The sequence below is a fragment of the Patiria miniata genome, unplaced genomic scaffold (assembly GCF_015706575.1).
Source record: "Patiria miniata isolate m_02_andy unplaced genomic scaffold, ASM1570657v1 HiC_scaffold_6, whole genome shotgun sequence".
In the NCBI taxonomy this organism is placed as follows: domain Eukaryota; kingdom Metazoa; phylum Echinodermata; class Asteroidea; order Valvatida; family Asterinidae; genus Patiria; species Patiria miniata.
In genome coordinates, this window is record NW_024037073.1 from 21,628,560 (window position 1) to 21,642,848 (window position 14,289).

At 41.9% G+C, this 14,289-nt stretch overlaps 1 protein-coding gene across 2 annotated transcripts; it reads left to right on the plus strand.

The window, feature by feature from the left end:
- Positions 1–1,229: 1,229 nt before the first annotated feature.
- LOC119742445 (fibropellin-1-like) lies at positions 1,230–13,927 on the plus strand. 2 transcript variants are annotated; one of them, XM_038218368.1, is made up of 12 exons: positions 1,230–1,504; positions 5,602–5,706; positions 6,023–6,145; positions 6,715–6,828; positions 7,064–7,195; positions 8,050–8,190; positions 8,719–8,877; positions 9,543–9,680; positions 10,718–10,876; positions 11,064–11,111; positions 12,459–12,546; positions 12,992–13,927. In XM_038218368.1, exons 1-12 carry the CDS (start codon positions 1,390–1,392, stop codon positions 13,608–13,610), a joined length of 1,941 nt encoding a protein of 646 aa, XP_038074296.1. In that variant the 5' UTR covers positions 1,230–1,389; the 3' UTR covers positions 13,611–13,927. The 2 variants fall into 2 exon arrangements, with proteins under 2 accessions (XP_038074296.1, XP_038074297.1); XM_038218369.1 differs by lacking the exon at positions 10,718–10,876.
- The last annotated feature ends 362 nt before the right edge of the window (positions 13,928–14,289 follow it).

Genomic DNA, 14,289 nt, shown 5'->3' on the forward strand with positions numbered 1-14,289 from the left:
GTTTGTCGAGGAAAAACAAGACTTCCTTGCCAATATATGAACTGATTCTTTTAAAGAAAACAATCAACAATGTACAGATATCTGTGATCTTTGATAAAAAAAAAGGCTAAGAAAATTTCCACCGTTAAAAGACATTTCTGTGCGACGTAGAAACATGTCGTTTTCATCGATTTTTTGTTTTTACTTAGGAAAGTCTATTCAGTAACGATGTCTCATAGCAACTGGCGCCAAAACCACAGCATGCAATGCTAGCAGTGTATTGTGTTTCTTTGCACGTAGGCCTACGCACGCGCGTATACTGAGCGGCACTTTCCATGACGTGATCGTCCCAATTTAGAAACTACACAAAAAAGATTTGATTTATTTCTTTTTCCACTTGATGGGGCGATATCTGCCAAAAAATGAATGCCACTGTGATGCAAATTGTTTCTGGTAAAGGTAGAAGGAAAAAAAGTAGAAGGAAAAAGTTGAATGGAGTCTTTGGGCCGTGCACTGCTTTTGTGCCGTCAAGTTCGAACAATACACGCGGAGCTTGGTACTGGGTTGCCCTGGTACGGTACCGGTATGTGTTGGTGATAAACTGGGCGTCCTCGGCACCGTAAACGGTTGAAGGCATTTCAATGCAGTCAAAAGAATTATTGCGAGCACTTTTTTTTACCAAACAAAAGACGTCTGTTGCTTTAGCTTCGGGACAGGTTAACCATGAACTTCTATTGATGTGACTGTGATTTTGTTTTTTAAGTCGATATATCGATATCAAGCGATTTCACTATAAGTACTCCCATATCAGGTTTGTCGAGTCATTCGTGAATCAACTGAGAGGTAATAAGAGATTAACCAATAAAGCAATTCATTTGAATATCTGCTTATAATTCCAATTAATATTTGGCGACTTGTGATTGACTGGAAATCGATTCCTTTGCCGACCCACCTCTTCATCAATTCGATGATGGGCAAAACTCTTGCACCTAAATTAATCTCCAGCTGTCAACTAATCGCTTCATGGTGCCTCTCTGATCATTATGGAGTAAACATTTGTACTACAAAACCTCCGGTAATGCCATTCAACAATAGTTGAATCTCATGAAGTACACGTGCGCTATGAGTGTAGAAATGTGAACGAATTATACTGATATCCGACAATTGATATTGGGCTTTTCTCATCATCACCTAACAACTCACTGACGTAAACAGGACCAATAAAAATCCCACCCTGTTTTGGACCGAAATACATGTATTATATTAAGGAAATCATTTTGAAGCAAGCATCAGGTCTGACAGTACTTATTTTTTTAACAGGGGTACGGGATTTTGTGTCAAGGTTTTCTTCTTTGCGAGGACGCATCTTTTGCCAACTTTTTTGCTGGTGTTGGCTCGGGCCCGAAGTTGATGATGTTGCTTGGGACTTTTGCAGCGGGGACGTTGGCGTTGCTGGCCGGTCTGGCAGTCGACATCAGCACAGCTTCTCCTCACGATCACGGACATGGCGATGACTACAGTTATGGTGAGTAGGCCTATATTGGACTGACTATATACCGAAATAAACCTATGGTTATTAATTTGACACTATGTGTGCAGATGGTGGCAGATGGTTAATTGTGGAAATTAGCCCGCTTTATTTTAACTCCAGATTTTTTCAGTGCACAAGGAACCTTTTCATCGACAACTGTGTGTTCGAGATTAGCTGTGCTCCAAATACAATCTCACTGTGTTCAACATCGGTGCCATTATTTATCGACAATATATACACAAACTGGCACTCGATTTTCCTTGGAATAACCTTATATTATAAAAATTTTGTCGCGTTTTAAAGCCCCACTGGTGACCACACTTTTCCACGTGTATATCCAGAATATTTCCAAAAGAATATTGTTTTTTGGGGTTTATCAAGACAGAACAGTATACATGAACGGGTATCCCTTTTGAATGTGTAATACATTGATGTATTTCAAACACCTTTCATGTTTTCATGTGTTCTTACCATTTGGGAAATACTGGTCAGTGTTGTAGGACTCGAGTCAAGGACTCGGAATCGAGTCAGACTCGAGTCACATTTTTCGTGACTCGGACTCGGCTCGAGTCACATTGGAAAATGACTCGGACCCGGACTCGGACTCGATCATGAAGACTCGGACTCGAGCTTGGTGACTCGTGACTCGAGTCACGTATTTTCATCAAAAGAAAAAAACATAACGTCACGTATTTTGTGCGACGAAAGTAGCATTCTTTTGTACTCCATAGACAAAACACGGCGCCGCGGAAAATCGTACTCAGGGGCCGCGCACGCACGTTTAGCGCCTGCACGACGAACTCCAGGGCCCGGTGTCATGCCAAAAAGTGTCCGGTACCAAAGAGTGTCTGTTTACCTTTATTAAAACAACTCTCGCAGCCCTAATGCTGAATTAAAATGGCAGTACATGAAAAAAAAAACATTAAAAAGTGATTAAAATTTAATCTTAAAAGAACTTTACAAGAGAAAAAAATCTAAAAAAAATATTTTAAAATTCAAAACTTGTATTTGAAATTTCAATAAATAATAATGCAAAATAAAAAAAATAGAATTCAGATTAGGATATACACAGTGTCACAGACTACAAAACAATCGAATAAGTGGAACAAAGTGGGACGTCAGGGAAAGGGGTAGGGACGGGAAAGGATCATTGAGGAATAATGTTTGGATGATAAAACAAGGAGGGAAGGGATGGAGGAAGTTTTTTTAGGGATGGGAATTAAGAGGAAAACACATTTTGGGTCTTAACAACATGTACACACACAAGGTAAACTATATTCACTGGGATATACTTAAAAGACGGAATGGATGATTGAAAAATAATTTTAAAAAAAGATTAGTTTGATGAACAACTAAGAACAAGTGACTCGTGACTCGGACTCGGACTCGAGGCTTGTGACTCGAGACTCGGACTCGGACTCAAGGCTTGTGACTCGAGACTCGGACTCGAGGTTTGTGACTCCAGACGCGGACTCGGACTCGAGGCTTGTGGCTCGAGACTCGGACTCGGACTCGAGGCTTGTGACTCGGGACTCGGACTCGGACTCGACGTTGGTGACTCGATTACAACACTGATACTGGTGTTCTGCGGCCAGTGCGGGCATTTCAATTCAGACCGCGTATTTTGACGGTCACGTGCAAAAGGAAAGTGGCACCTGACTTATTGTATAATTGTTTCTTTTAAATGTGCACATCTTGAATGATGAATTGACACGGTTCAAAAGCAATGGTCATTTCATTAGGCCAATTTAAAAAGAACCAGGTTCTCGTCCAGGCTTTTAAAAAAGGGACGAGGCGATCCTTCTTTCAAGATGGCGGATTTTCCAAGATGGATTCTTCCATCTTATGGACTCTCTTGCTGAAACTTTTATGTGCAAAGGAGCCGTCACCCTTTCTATCAGATATTAACTCGCATACATAGCCACAATTGTGTTGGAAACACATGAAAAAAACAAAACCCCAAATATATTTCAATATGTGATTAAAGAAAGAGGGGGAGGGGAAGAGGTGGGCTGGAAAAAAGAAAGCATGCTGGGGATCGGGACGAGAAACTGATTAATTTGTTTACTCGGCCTTCAACGGGGATTTTTGCTTGCCTCGGTGATAATGGTACAATGCGGAAGTGAATGAAATATTCACCTTATGTAAAAGTTGGGGTTTTTCCAGTTTAGGTGAATAGTTTGTGTGTGTATATTCCTTAAACTATAATTGTGATCGTTCGATGACGTTAATTCTTATTGAGTTAAAATTGTATTCGGAGGGTACCATGGGCGTCGCCAGGATTTTTCTAGATAGAGGGAGGCAAAACATATTTTTCCCCAATAATTTCTCAACATATTCTCGATTTATCAGTTTTAGAGGGGGGCAGGGAAATTGTTCCACCCCCAACCCATTAAATCTACACCACTATGACTTCGCGCATCTTTTTCTTTTCTTTTTTCTCTTTTTTTTTCGTTCCTTTTTTTTGCGAGGGGGCCAGCGCCCCCTTGCCCCCCCCCTCGCGACACCCATGGAGGGTACATTAGAAACTAAGTAGATCAACAGATCAAGTACTGAAAAGAGGGACCGGCTATCCTCAGGATACGAGTGAACTAGAATGAGATAATAGTAGTTTTTCAGTTTCAAAGTTACAAAGGCATGTTTGTGATTTCCGGGTTAGTTTTACCGTGTGTTTGTGTGAGTTTTCTTGTGCTAAAGTGAGGTTCTGCAAAATTTTAGAGATGTGGATTTTAGTTTTAGTTTAGTAAAGCTGTGCATAACCCGTCGAAAAAAAATCTTTTCCTCCTCAGGAATTTTCAATTTGTATATATCTTGTAATTTTAACGTTAACCCAATATTTTCGTTGCAATTTTGGGCGTCTGCAACCCTCTAAAAGAGGGCTTTCGCTTTGTTCCTGTAACGCGAAATGCACCCGCCTTGCAATAACCGGATTATTGTCGGGCCGCAGATAATGTCAGTTTTGTAAAGTAATGATTCAACAACTAAAAATGAGTGAAATTGTTTTGTTTCGATGTATAATTCAATCGTGATTAACTTTTACATTAACAGGAAAACAGCAATTGGAAAATAATACATATCAATCTTTCGGGTGAAATTCCGAAATACAACATAGGCCTACCCTGTGGTATAAGGATTAACTTGAACCTTCGCACGTGTGTGCGTAAGATCGTTTCGATAAAATATCCTATTATAAGGAGAGTCACGTTGGTGTGGTGTTTACTCTCTACTTTCCTCTCCTGCCAACCAAGATCGCCCAGCAGGGCTGTCTTCGTAGAGCTGTCATTGTATGGAGGAATTTTGTTCAGGCTGTGAACTGGGGTCAAGACTTGTGCGCATCAAGGCAAGTGAGCTGCCCGCAGTGCTAGCTATGCAGGTCCAGGTTTCAACAAGATTTTGGGAGTTACCACTCTGAAAAAAAATGCCTTGGTTAATTTTATTCTAGCAAGGGTGAAAACTGCAACTACCCACAATTGGGTTGTCCTTTACCTAATACTGTTTGGGTTACAATTTATGTTATATTCAACCAAAACCTGTGGTCATACCACACTAAAATTAAATTTTGTCTTGTATGACCACAACATTTTGGTTGAATTTAACCCAGGCAATTTTTCAGTGCGGGGCCCTTGGAAAGGGCGGTGGGCATGACCGAATTCGAGTATGTTGCCTCCATTTCTTAACTGGCCTTTTTTTTCACCATTGAGGTCTTCTTTCTTGTCTTCGTTATTAGCCTTTAGTCAAGTCCCACGCGCCTATCATCCGGACACGTAACACACCCCGGATGCTGGCACGTAAAAAGACTAGCATGAGCGGCGAAGCCGCGAGGGCCTTTACTATCTCGTGGAACTAATCACTTATTCATTTATTCACGTAATATAAATCAAGCAATATAAACCAATCATCTAACGGTGGTTTGCGGTTACCAGCAACAGTACGCGCGCCATGGTGCGCGTGCTGTCTGGCGCCAGACGACGGCTGATTTACGTTAGTAATTCTGCATTTTCATTTTCAAGACAATGCTTGCGCGTGTGCTCTTTGTCTGACATACGGAGGTACATTTTGCTTTATTGTCCTGTGTTTTTTTTTACCCTCAGAATGTGCCAACCCTGAAGTGTGCCAGAACGGCGGGACTTGCTTGTTTCAAGTCTTCGACATCACCTTCTGCGCATGTCCAGAAACACACGCAGGAATACACTGTGGTGAGCGAACTGACTTATGACCGACAGATAATTCCTTCTCGCATACGACACCAATGCGATGTGCGATGTAACAAACGCGTTGGGTAGTTGAAAAAGCCGATTATTGAACCGGTGTGGAGTTTGATTAGCCTATAGGTACAATGTAACTGAGCTGCATGTTCAGCGGATTCAGTTTAAAGGTTCTGTTCGGTTTGGTTTATTTGTGTTCGGTTTGGGATGGGTTGTCGGCCTAGTGGCTCGATACGGTTTGGTATGATGCCGCTAATTGGTTTCACCAGATATTCATTACTCGATTGAAATTGCCTCTTGACAACAGAAAATGACAACCACTGTCACAGCGATCCTTGCCAGAATGGGGGTATTTGCGACTATGACTATACTACTAATGGTTATTACTGCGTGTGCAGGGAAGGATGGACCGGCCAAAACTGCCAAACGGGTAAGTTACATAAACTCAACTTAAACTCGGGACAAACTCGGGATAACTTAGGGTTTTTTCTCTCTATGACCTGTTCCGAGGCTTAAAGAAAACCCAATCAGGGATCTCATCTACAACAAAAGTGAAGGTAATGCCTTTCCCCATATGTTTTAGGGCAAGTATGGCAGGGCTTTATCGGAATTTCGAGATACATGCAGGCCCTATATATACACAGCCAAAATATGCACCTTTATACCAGTCACAACTGTTTGTATATTACGGTAAAGATACGGCTTTAGTATAAGCACAAAATCAACAGTACAGTGACAAAACCCACAGATGATATTATAAAATACCGCGCACTAAGTTGCTGTAAATAGATGTGTACATTCTCAATGCTCTTTGCCAAAGTTACTCAGTTAATTATTCTTTTCATTACAAAACGTCGTTGCTCAATTTCTTGCCCGCGTCGGGCAAAATGTCACTGTCTGCACTTAATGTACAATTTGACTGGAATAAGTCTACGGGTGAGGTAATTTCACATATTTGTTCTCAAATGCTGACCTCTGATGTTTATCTTTTTAACATAGCGTCTGGGACAACCAGCTGTGCAGATATCGATTGTGAACATGGCGGGACGTGCTATCACCACGCCGGGTTCTTTTTCTGTCTTTGTCGGACACGATACTACGGATATCTTTGTGGTAAGACTCCAAAGCATAGCCTAGATGCCTAGATGCAAACCTTTACAAATGAAAAATTAATAAAAGAACTAGATGTCAGTTATTTTTATACAAATTAATGAGACACAACTTATAATGTTGACTTCAAGGGTAGACTGTATTAAAGGACTCGTTATATTTACTTGTTAGTTGACACGGGTCTAATCCTGGTGGGTTATTGAAGCTAATGTGATGATATACCTTTGGCTTTATGTAGAGGCTATCGATGACCACACATGTAATGCAGTAACTGCACCCTGCGCCAACGGAGGGACTTGTGTAGACGATTCAAATGGAAGAGGTTACTGCTACTGCACTGATGAATGGGCTGGAGATAACTGCACGGAACGTGAGTCTAACTCTATCCAAATCTCTGTTCCTGCCATCGCAAGCCTCAGGTGCAGCAGAAACAGCAACAGTGTCACTTGAAGCAGCAGCAAACTGCACAATAGACAAAAGTGGCTTAAGAAACTTGTAGGCCTATCGTCAATCAGCTCAGCAGTAGTAACCACAGCCGCATGGCAGCAATGGTTTAAGCAGGAATAAAATATAGCCAGCAGCCTCGACAACCGCATCTATTATAAGCGATAAACAGCAGCAGGAACATGACCAGATAATACATTCGGCTTCTGCAGATGTTACATTAACAGCCCTAAACGAAATATATAATGGGTTACCTCAGTAGAAATGAAATCATAAACTAGAAGCGCTTGCAACGAAAGGCATGGATCAGTTATGCTTCGGTAAAACAAGCATTAAAAAAGAGAACAAAATGAATGTATTGCCTTTGCATGGATTGCATGTTGTATCTTGCACTTGTTTGCTGTTAGCTGTTAACAGTTATAAGCTGATTTGTAATTGATATATTGCTTACGCTCTAAAACAAAAAAGGTCCTGAGTCAGATTGACCCGGAATGTGAATATGAATCTAAATTTGCTCAGTCCCTCTCTGGGTCAAAAATGATCCATTGTGGGGTCAAAATGACATTGTTGGGTCATTCTGACCAGAAAAGTGTCCTTTTTTACAGGAAAAGGACTGATCAAATTTGGAATCAGACTCCGCGTCAGTCTGAGCTAAGGGTTTTAGAGTGTAGTATCCATTTTGTCGATAGGCCACTGTCTTGTGTGCACTTGGTATTGGTCCAGTAAATTCATTGACGGTATTGAATTACTTAATGGCATTTTTTCCCCAAATCTTTTCAGCGTTCCCCGTGGCATCTCTATGCGACCATTTCTGCGAGAATGCTGGATCCTGCTACATCACCGAGGGACGCGAGCCGGCCTGCCGCTGTGCCCCGGGGTGGATCGGTGAACACTGCTCCGATCCCTTCTCGTCATCTCCAGGTAATTTTTTAAAGATAACTTAAGATAACTTTATCAGGTTTTGATTTCAGGAAAGAACGACGTGACTTCGTGGCTCAGTGGTAAGGCTGGTGTTCTTCTTGTGTGCACTTGGTATTGGTCCAGTAAAATTCATTGACGGTATTGAATTACTTAATGACATTTTTTTCAAAACTTTTCAGCGTTCCCCGTGGCATCTCTATGCAACATAAGAAATGTCGTAGTTCAATCCTACGAATTTTCTTTTCTTTATCGTGTTTCATTAAGTCTTACTTTTCAATTAAAAAACCCCTCAATCCTCAATATTTTCTTTTTATTTTATGGCCATTGAAGATTTCGTTCAAAGGGGAGTTCAGAACTTGTCCGTTCACATAATGCATGCGCATTACGGTCAGCCGACAAGCCTAGCAGTCATCCCATAACAAACTTCTTGCATAATTGAAATTTTGGCCAGCTGGAATTTTTTTTCATGACCTAAATATTTTTTCCTATGATAACATATGTCTACGAATTTATTTGCCGTTTCCTCAGATACGCCTGATATTTGCGGCACCGCATGGGATCCATGCGGCCACAACGGGCGATGTACTCCTGATACCGTCTCTGAGCTTGGTTTCGTCTGTGTGTGCAGTACTGGCTGGGAGGGCGATTTATGCCAAGATCCTATTGGTGTAGTCCCACACCCCCCAGGTATCATATGAATCCTGAACTGTTCTCTCACCATTTTTATCTTGAATTTGCCGTGGTAAAGCAAGAACAAGAAATAAACTGGCATTCTATAAATTTGGGGTCGACTAATCCCCCCCCCGTATCTGTTACATCTGACATCTATGATTTTATAATTCTGATGCACTCGAATAGCAAACTCCCTGCCCAAACAAATACGAAATGTTTGAAGTCATTTTTCATGAGATGGCAAATTACAAAGTGCCAAGGTAACAGTAGTACGGCAGATAGGATGCACAAAGAGCACTGTCATCCCTTGCATCGAGTGCGATAAAAGCTAATGTTGATTGAGTACATTTCGCTGGTTCACAAGGATTGTTCAATGTGTTTGCGCTGGGAAATAATCACCAGCTCCCTTGCCTAAAAAGCACCCTTTTTAAGACGGTTGTCGCCCCGGAAATAGTTTCTCGTTGAAATGGGAAACACAAGATTGTGCCTTGACAATTTTGGCTTTTCCACCAGTCAAATTTGTGCATGAAGATCATCATATATATGATTGCATGTACCTCTTTGGCACGCATAGAAGTTTTCCATTAAGAAAATCAGTTTGGCGAGGCCAATACTGCATGCCCAATTGAAACTATCACAGATTCAGGTTGCTCTCTCCCTTTCTCCATATTTCTCTGTAGATTTCCCTGCACCATGTGATGCCCATCCCAATCCATGCAGTTTTAACGGCCGCTGCGTTCCTGATGCAGACTTTGGTGGTTTCTCCTGTCGGTGCGACCCAGGCTGGCAGGGCGAATTTTGCCAGGACCGTTCTCCAGGTAGGCTGTTTATGGGTTAAAATGGCATCCTGATGTCCATCTCTAATTATTTAGAGTCAACCGAAAGTCAATCACACGTCCAACTGATACAATGGATCGCTTGCACTGCGGGTGCAGTACACTTGTGCATTCATTGTTAAGGAATTAACATAAAACACACCTCAATATGACAGCTGAATGCTATCGATCTGTACAGGGTGAGTCAAAAAAAATAAAACCCAAATGTCGGGACTATTGTTGTAGCACTTTCAACATATAGGATATGAAAGCCCAATTCATATTACAGCGTTCTTGTAGTACAAGAATCATTCAAATCACTCATGTACTTTTCAAGTTACGGAATTCTAAACACAACCACCGTTTTAAAGTTCTGTCCACGGATCACAAAAAAAGGTGTGCGTTCTTTCAGCAAAACGAAAACAATTCACACACATCCTGATCCCTCTGTGATTTGTTTTCGTTTTGCTGAAAGAACACTTAATAGGCCTACCTTATTGTGATCCGTGCACAGAACTTTAAAACGGTGGTTGTGTTTAAAATTCCGTAACTTGAAAGTTACATGTGATATGAATGATTCTTGTACTAAAAGAAAGCTTATGAATTGGGCTTTCATATCCTAGATTCTGAAGGTGCTACATGCAGAATTGCGCTAAAACAATGGTCCTGACATTTTTTTCACTCACCCTGTATATGAGATGATTAAGTAACTGGATGTGAATACCGACAAAGAAATGCCTTTGTCAACGGTCACTTGTTAACAGTCAAAGACTTGTGATTGACTTGTAATGAATGGATTACATTAACAAAGTTTGGAACACCGATTATGGCATTTATGCTATTCGCACGCCCAATGCTCTATGTTTTACGATATGGTGTTGGGTACAAATCAACGAAGAACAACGCCACCAAAAGAACAACTAAACACCTGCTATGTATGGCCAAGTAGCTCAATATTGATATTCCACTGCATGCAGGCATTGAAACAAAACAAAATGGTGCCGCTCGGTCGAAATAATCGTTTGACACTTGTACAACAGGCGCGGTCTCAACCACCACCACACGGGCGGTGACTATTTGTGACACCAGGCGGAACCTTTGTGGCGATCACGGGCGGTGTGTGCCTAATGATCACGGTGGATATAGCTGCAGGTGCGACAGCGGCTGGATGGGAGTCTACTGCCGCGATCCTTACCAAAGTAGGTTTTGTATTTATCATCTGTTCCGGAAACCTCGCTTTCAACAATTTTTAAAGTTATCATTTTAGCTTTCTAGTAAGAAGACGACTGGAGTTTGAAGGGAAAGAAATGGTTTGGAGTAATGATGATGTAGTTAACTATATGAAACTTCCAAGAGTTATGATAAACTTTTTTCTTGCTGTTTCAGATCCTCCACCTGCAGACAACGAGGCCCAATCGTCCGGCCTTCCAATTGGTAAGTCTGTTTCTATAGCAACAATCGCATTCCCATAAGATGACTGGGTTATTCTTGAAGCCAGAACAGGCTACTTATCCAACTAGAAAGCACTCAGAGCGCGCAAACCTTCGCCAAGGCTAAACAATAATCTCCCCGCCATATGGTCAGTACACCCAAAAGAAATACTTGCATTAATGGTGGAGAATCCTTTAAAACAAAATCCTGAATCCAGACCCAGATCCAGATCACTTCCAAAATCTAATCGATTTGTACTTGTACCAAGGACCAGACCTACAATCTGTCCATAACTTTTTAAGTTATCTTGTTAACCGACACACCAACCAACCAACCAACCAACCAACCAACCAACCAACCAACCAACCAACCAACCAACCAACCAACCAACCAACCAACCAACCAACCAACCAACCAACCAACCAACCAACCAACCAACCAACCAACCAACCACCAACCAACCAACCAACCAACCAACCAACCAACCAACCAACCAACCAACCAACCAACCAACCAACCAACCAACCAACCAACAAACAAACAAACAAACCAACCAACACCCCAACTAACGAAATCCGATGCGTTGCAGGTATCTCAGAGGGCAATACAAACCTATTGCCCTCTAATTTCGCCTTATAACGCATACGGTCTGTTCACTATAGTACACAGTAGTCATGTCAGGTGTTCCAGTTAATCCGAAAATTTGGGACTCTCAATACTGTGAAGGCCTATGAGAGTCCCAAAACTTAAGGTATTGAAAACATGCAATACAAGAACATAGACTGGCACCTAAAACAACCAGTCCAACACTGCTTTAGTACTAAATCAATCAACTGTGCCGAAACAAACATGTGGTATGAACCGGGAAGTAGTCTCTATAATTACTACACATTTCTCCATGGTCAGCCACCAGACTAGTGACACTGAATGAAGAGGTCAGTCTTTTCAAATAGTTGCACCCCATGGTTGGACATGTATATACGTCTAGTCTTTAGCCTCATTTTGAAATCACTTGGCTTGCCTCTCATGTGCAAAATATTGAAGAAATTGAATTGAGTCTGCAAACTTGGTTGGTGAAATACGGAGGACTTTTTCTTTGCCCAATGGAATTTTTGGAGAAAATTCGCTGGCTAAAGAGTAAAGTTGACCTGATCTAGTTTGACCCCCTAAATTGGTAAAAAGGCATGCAGAGTGACTGGATGTATAGATTTTCTCCTCCAATCTATAGAATGCAACACGAACAGCATATTATACCCGTGCTTTAGTTTGGGAAATGTTTGATGACTCAAGTCATTTTTTAAAGTAAAGGTGGCACTCTATATTTTATCCTTTGACTCCACCACTACACAGGCGGAATCGTGGGTGCATCAGTGGGTAGTCTGGTTCTCTTCTTCGTGATTTTCGGCGCTGTTTTCATCCTGAATATTGCGAAAGCCGGGTAAGAACTCATCGAGTACTTAGGATTCATCTAGTACTTTAAGACTCATTTAGAACCTTTAGACTCATCTAGTACTTTAAGACTCATCCAGTATTTTAAGACTCATCTAGCACTTTAAGACTCATCTAGCACTTTAAGACTCATCTAGCACTTCAAGACTCATCTAGTACCTTAAGACTCATCTAGTACTTCAAGATTAATTTAGTACTCATCTAGTACCTTAAGACTTATCTAGCACTCTAAATCCGGTACTCTTTCGTCAGAGTAACGATTTACGATTGTGATTTGAAATGTCCTGCAGTTTTGAAAAGTGGTGCGTTGCCAATAAAAACCCCTCTTTCAAAGATTTACAGTACTATCTTGTCAATTTTTAAAAAATTCAATCGTAATTTGTCTACATGAAAAAAAGCGATTGATCGTATATTCTCCTCCTTTGTTTCTGCAGCAAAATGCGTCGGTCCAGGCCTCCTCCGCCTGCACCAGCTCCGATACCCTCGGTCATCTACGATCCCGGAGTTCATGCTGATTTCCACGGCTCTGTCCATGGCGTGGCTGAACCGTGGGCCAAAGACGTGCACGGTTCGGACCGGTATCAGCAGACCAGAATTCCGCGTCGGTACACTCCCACCCCGATCCGAGACCACCATTCCCGGCCGTCCAACTTAGTGCGGAACCCCGGTGCGGGGACCTACGACTACGCTTACGCACCGGGCCCACCATCTTATAAGGTGCGGATGGCATCATCTCCACCGCGCGCTCCGCCTCTCATGCCCATGCCGGGAGTCGAGCGGGGCCATGAGTACGAGTACGCGATTGACAACGCGGCCTACGAACCATCTCCGAGGAATCCGTCAGCGTACGCAGCGAGCCCGAAGTCGACCATGCCGGCTGTCGTGGGTCCCCCACCGGCCTACACCCCGTCCCGTGCCCCGTCCAAGGCGAGGTCCGAGCACACCTATCAGTCCATATCCGAGTACGCTCACCCACCAAGCAGCCCGAGGTCCGAGGCCGGGCCAGCCCCATCGGTGAAATCCGTCGGCTCGCATCATTCGTCAAAGAAGTAGGAGCTCTTTCTTCTGAATCTCCAGGCGATCTTTCGTGAGCGTTGGCGTCGATTATTTTTTTGCTGATAGGGGAGCACAATTTTTCGAAGTGTTGGTTTGTTTAATTTCTGAAATAAAACCATCAGTTATAAGCTGTATATATAAAATGATTTATGTAGGCCTATGCTGCATGTGCAAAAAGGTTGTAAATAGCACATCTTTATAAAAGTCTTCCTTCAATTTCACTAAAGGGGGAGGCAAAATAAAGTGACCGAATTAGAAACAAAAAAAGTAAAAAATGTGGCTCGCTCCATTTCATAAACAAAGCATATGGATAAAGTACATGTTACTGACTAGTAGCTGTGAAAATTTCACGTTATTTGCCTACTCTATTCCCAAGTTATGTCTTTTGAATAAGAAGATCACAAAATGCAGAGCTCTGTCCACTACTGATCATTTACCGTTGTACAAACTGATGAACACTATTAAATACAATGAAACATGGACGTTTTCCCACTTCCATGAATGGATGAAAACTTGCAAAGGAAAATAGACAAAAAAATTGCCATCAATATTTCAGGAAAAAAGAGTTGTCTTGTTCCTTACATTCAAAACACAAAATCAGACACTAAAACAAAAACATGTTTCAGTCTTGACTCAAATGATTAAAATCTCATTCGTATTTGAATGCTTGTGGGTA

What these genes read in the sequence shown, in the direction of transcription:
- LOC119742445 (XM_038218368.1), top strand. Translation starts at nt 1,390, where the DNA reads ATGATGTTGCTTGGGACTTTTGCAGCGGGGACGTTGGCGTTGCTGGCC. An exon ending in CGGCCAAAACTGCCAAACGG is followed by an intron (nt 6,146 to 6,714) that starts GTAAGTTACATA and finishes TTTTTAACATAG; the next exon opens with CGTCTGGGACAACCAGCTGT. An exon ending in ATACTACGGATATCTTTGTG is followed by an intron (nt 6,829 to 7,063) that starts GTAAGACTCCAA and finishes GGCTTTATGTAG; the next exon opens with AGGCTATCGATGACCACACA.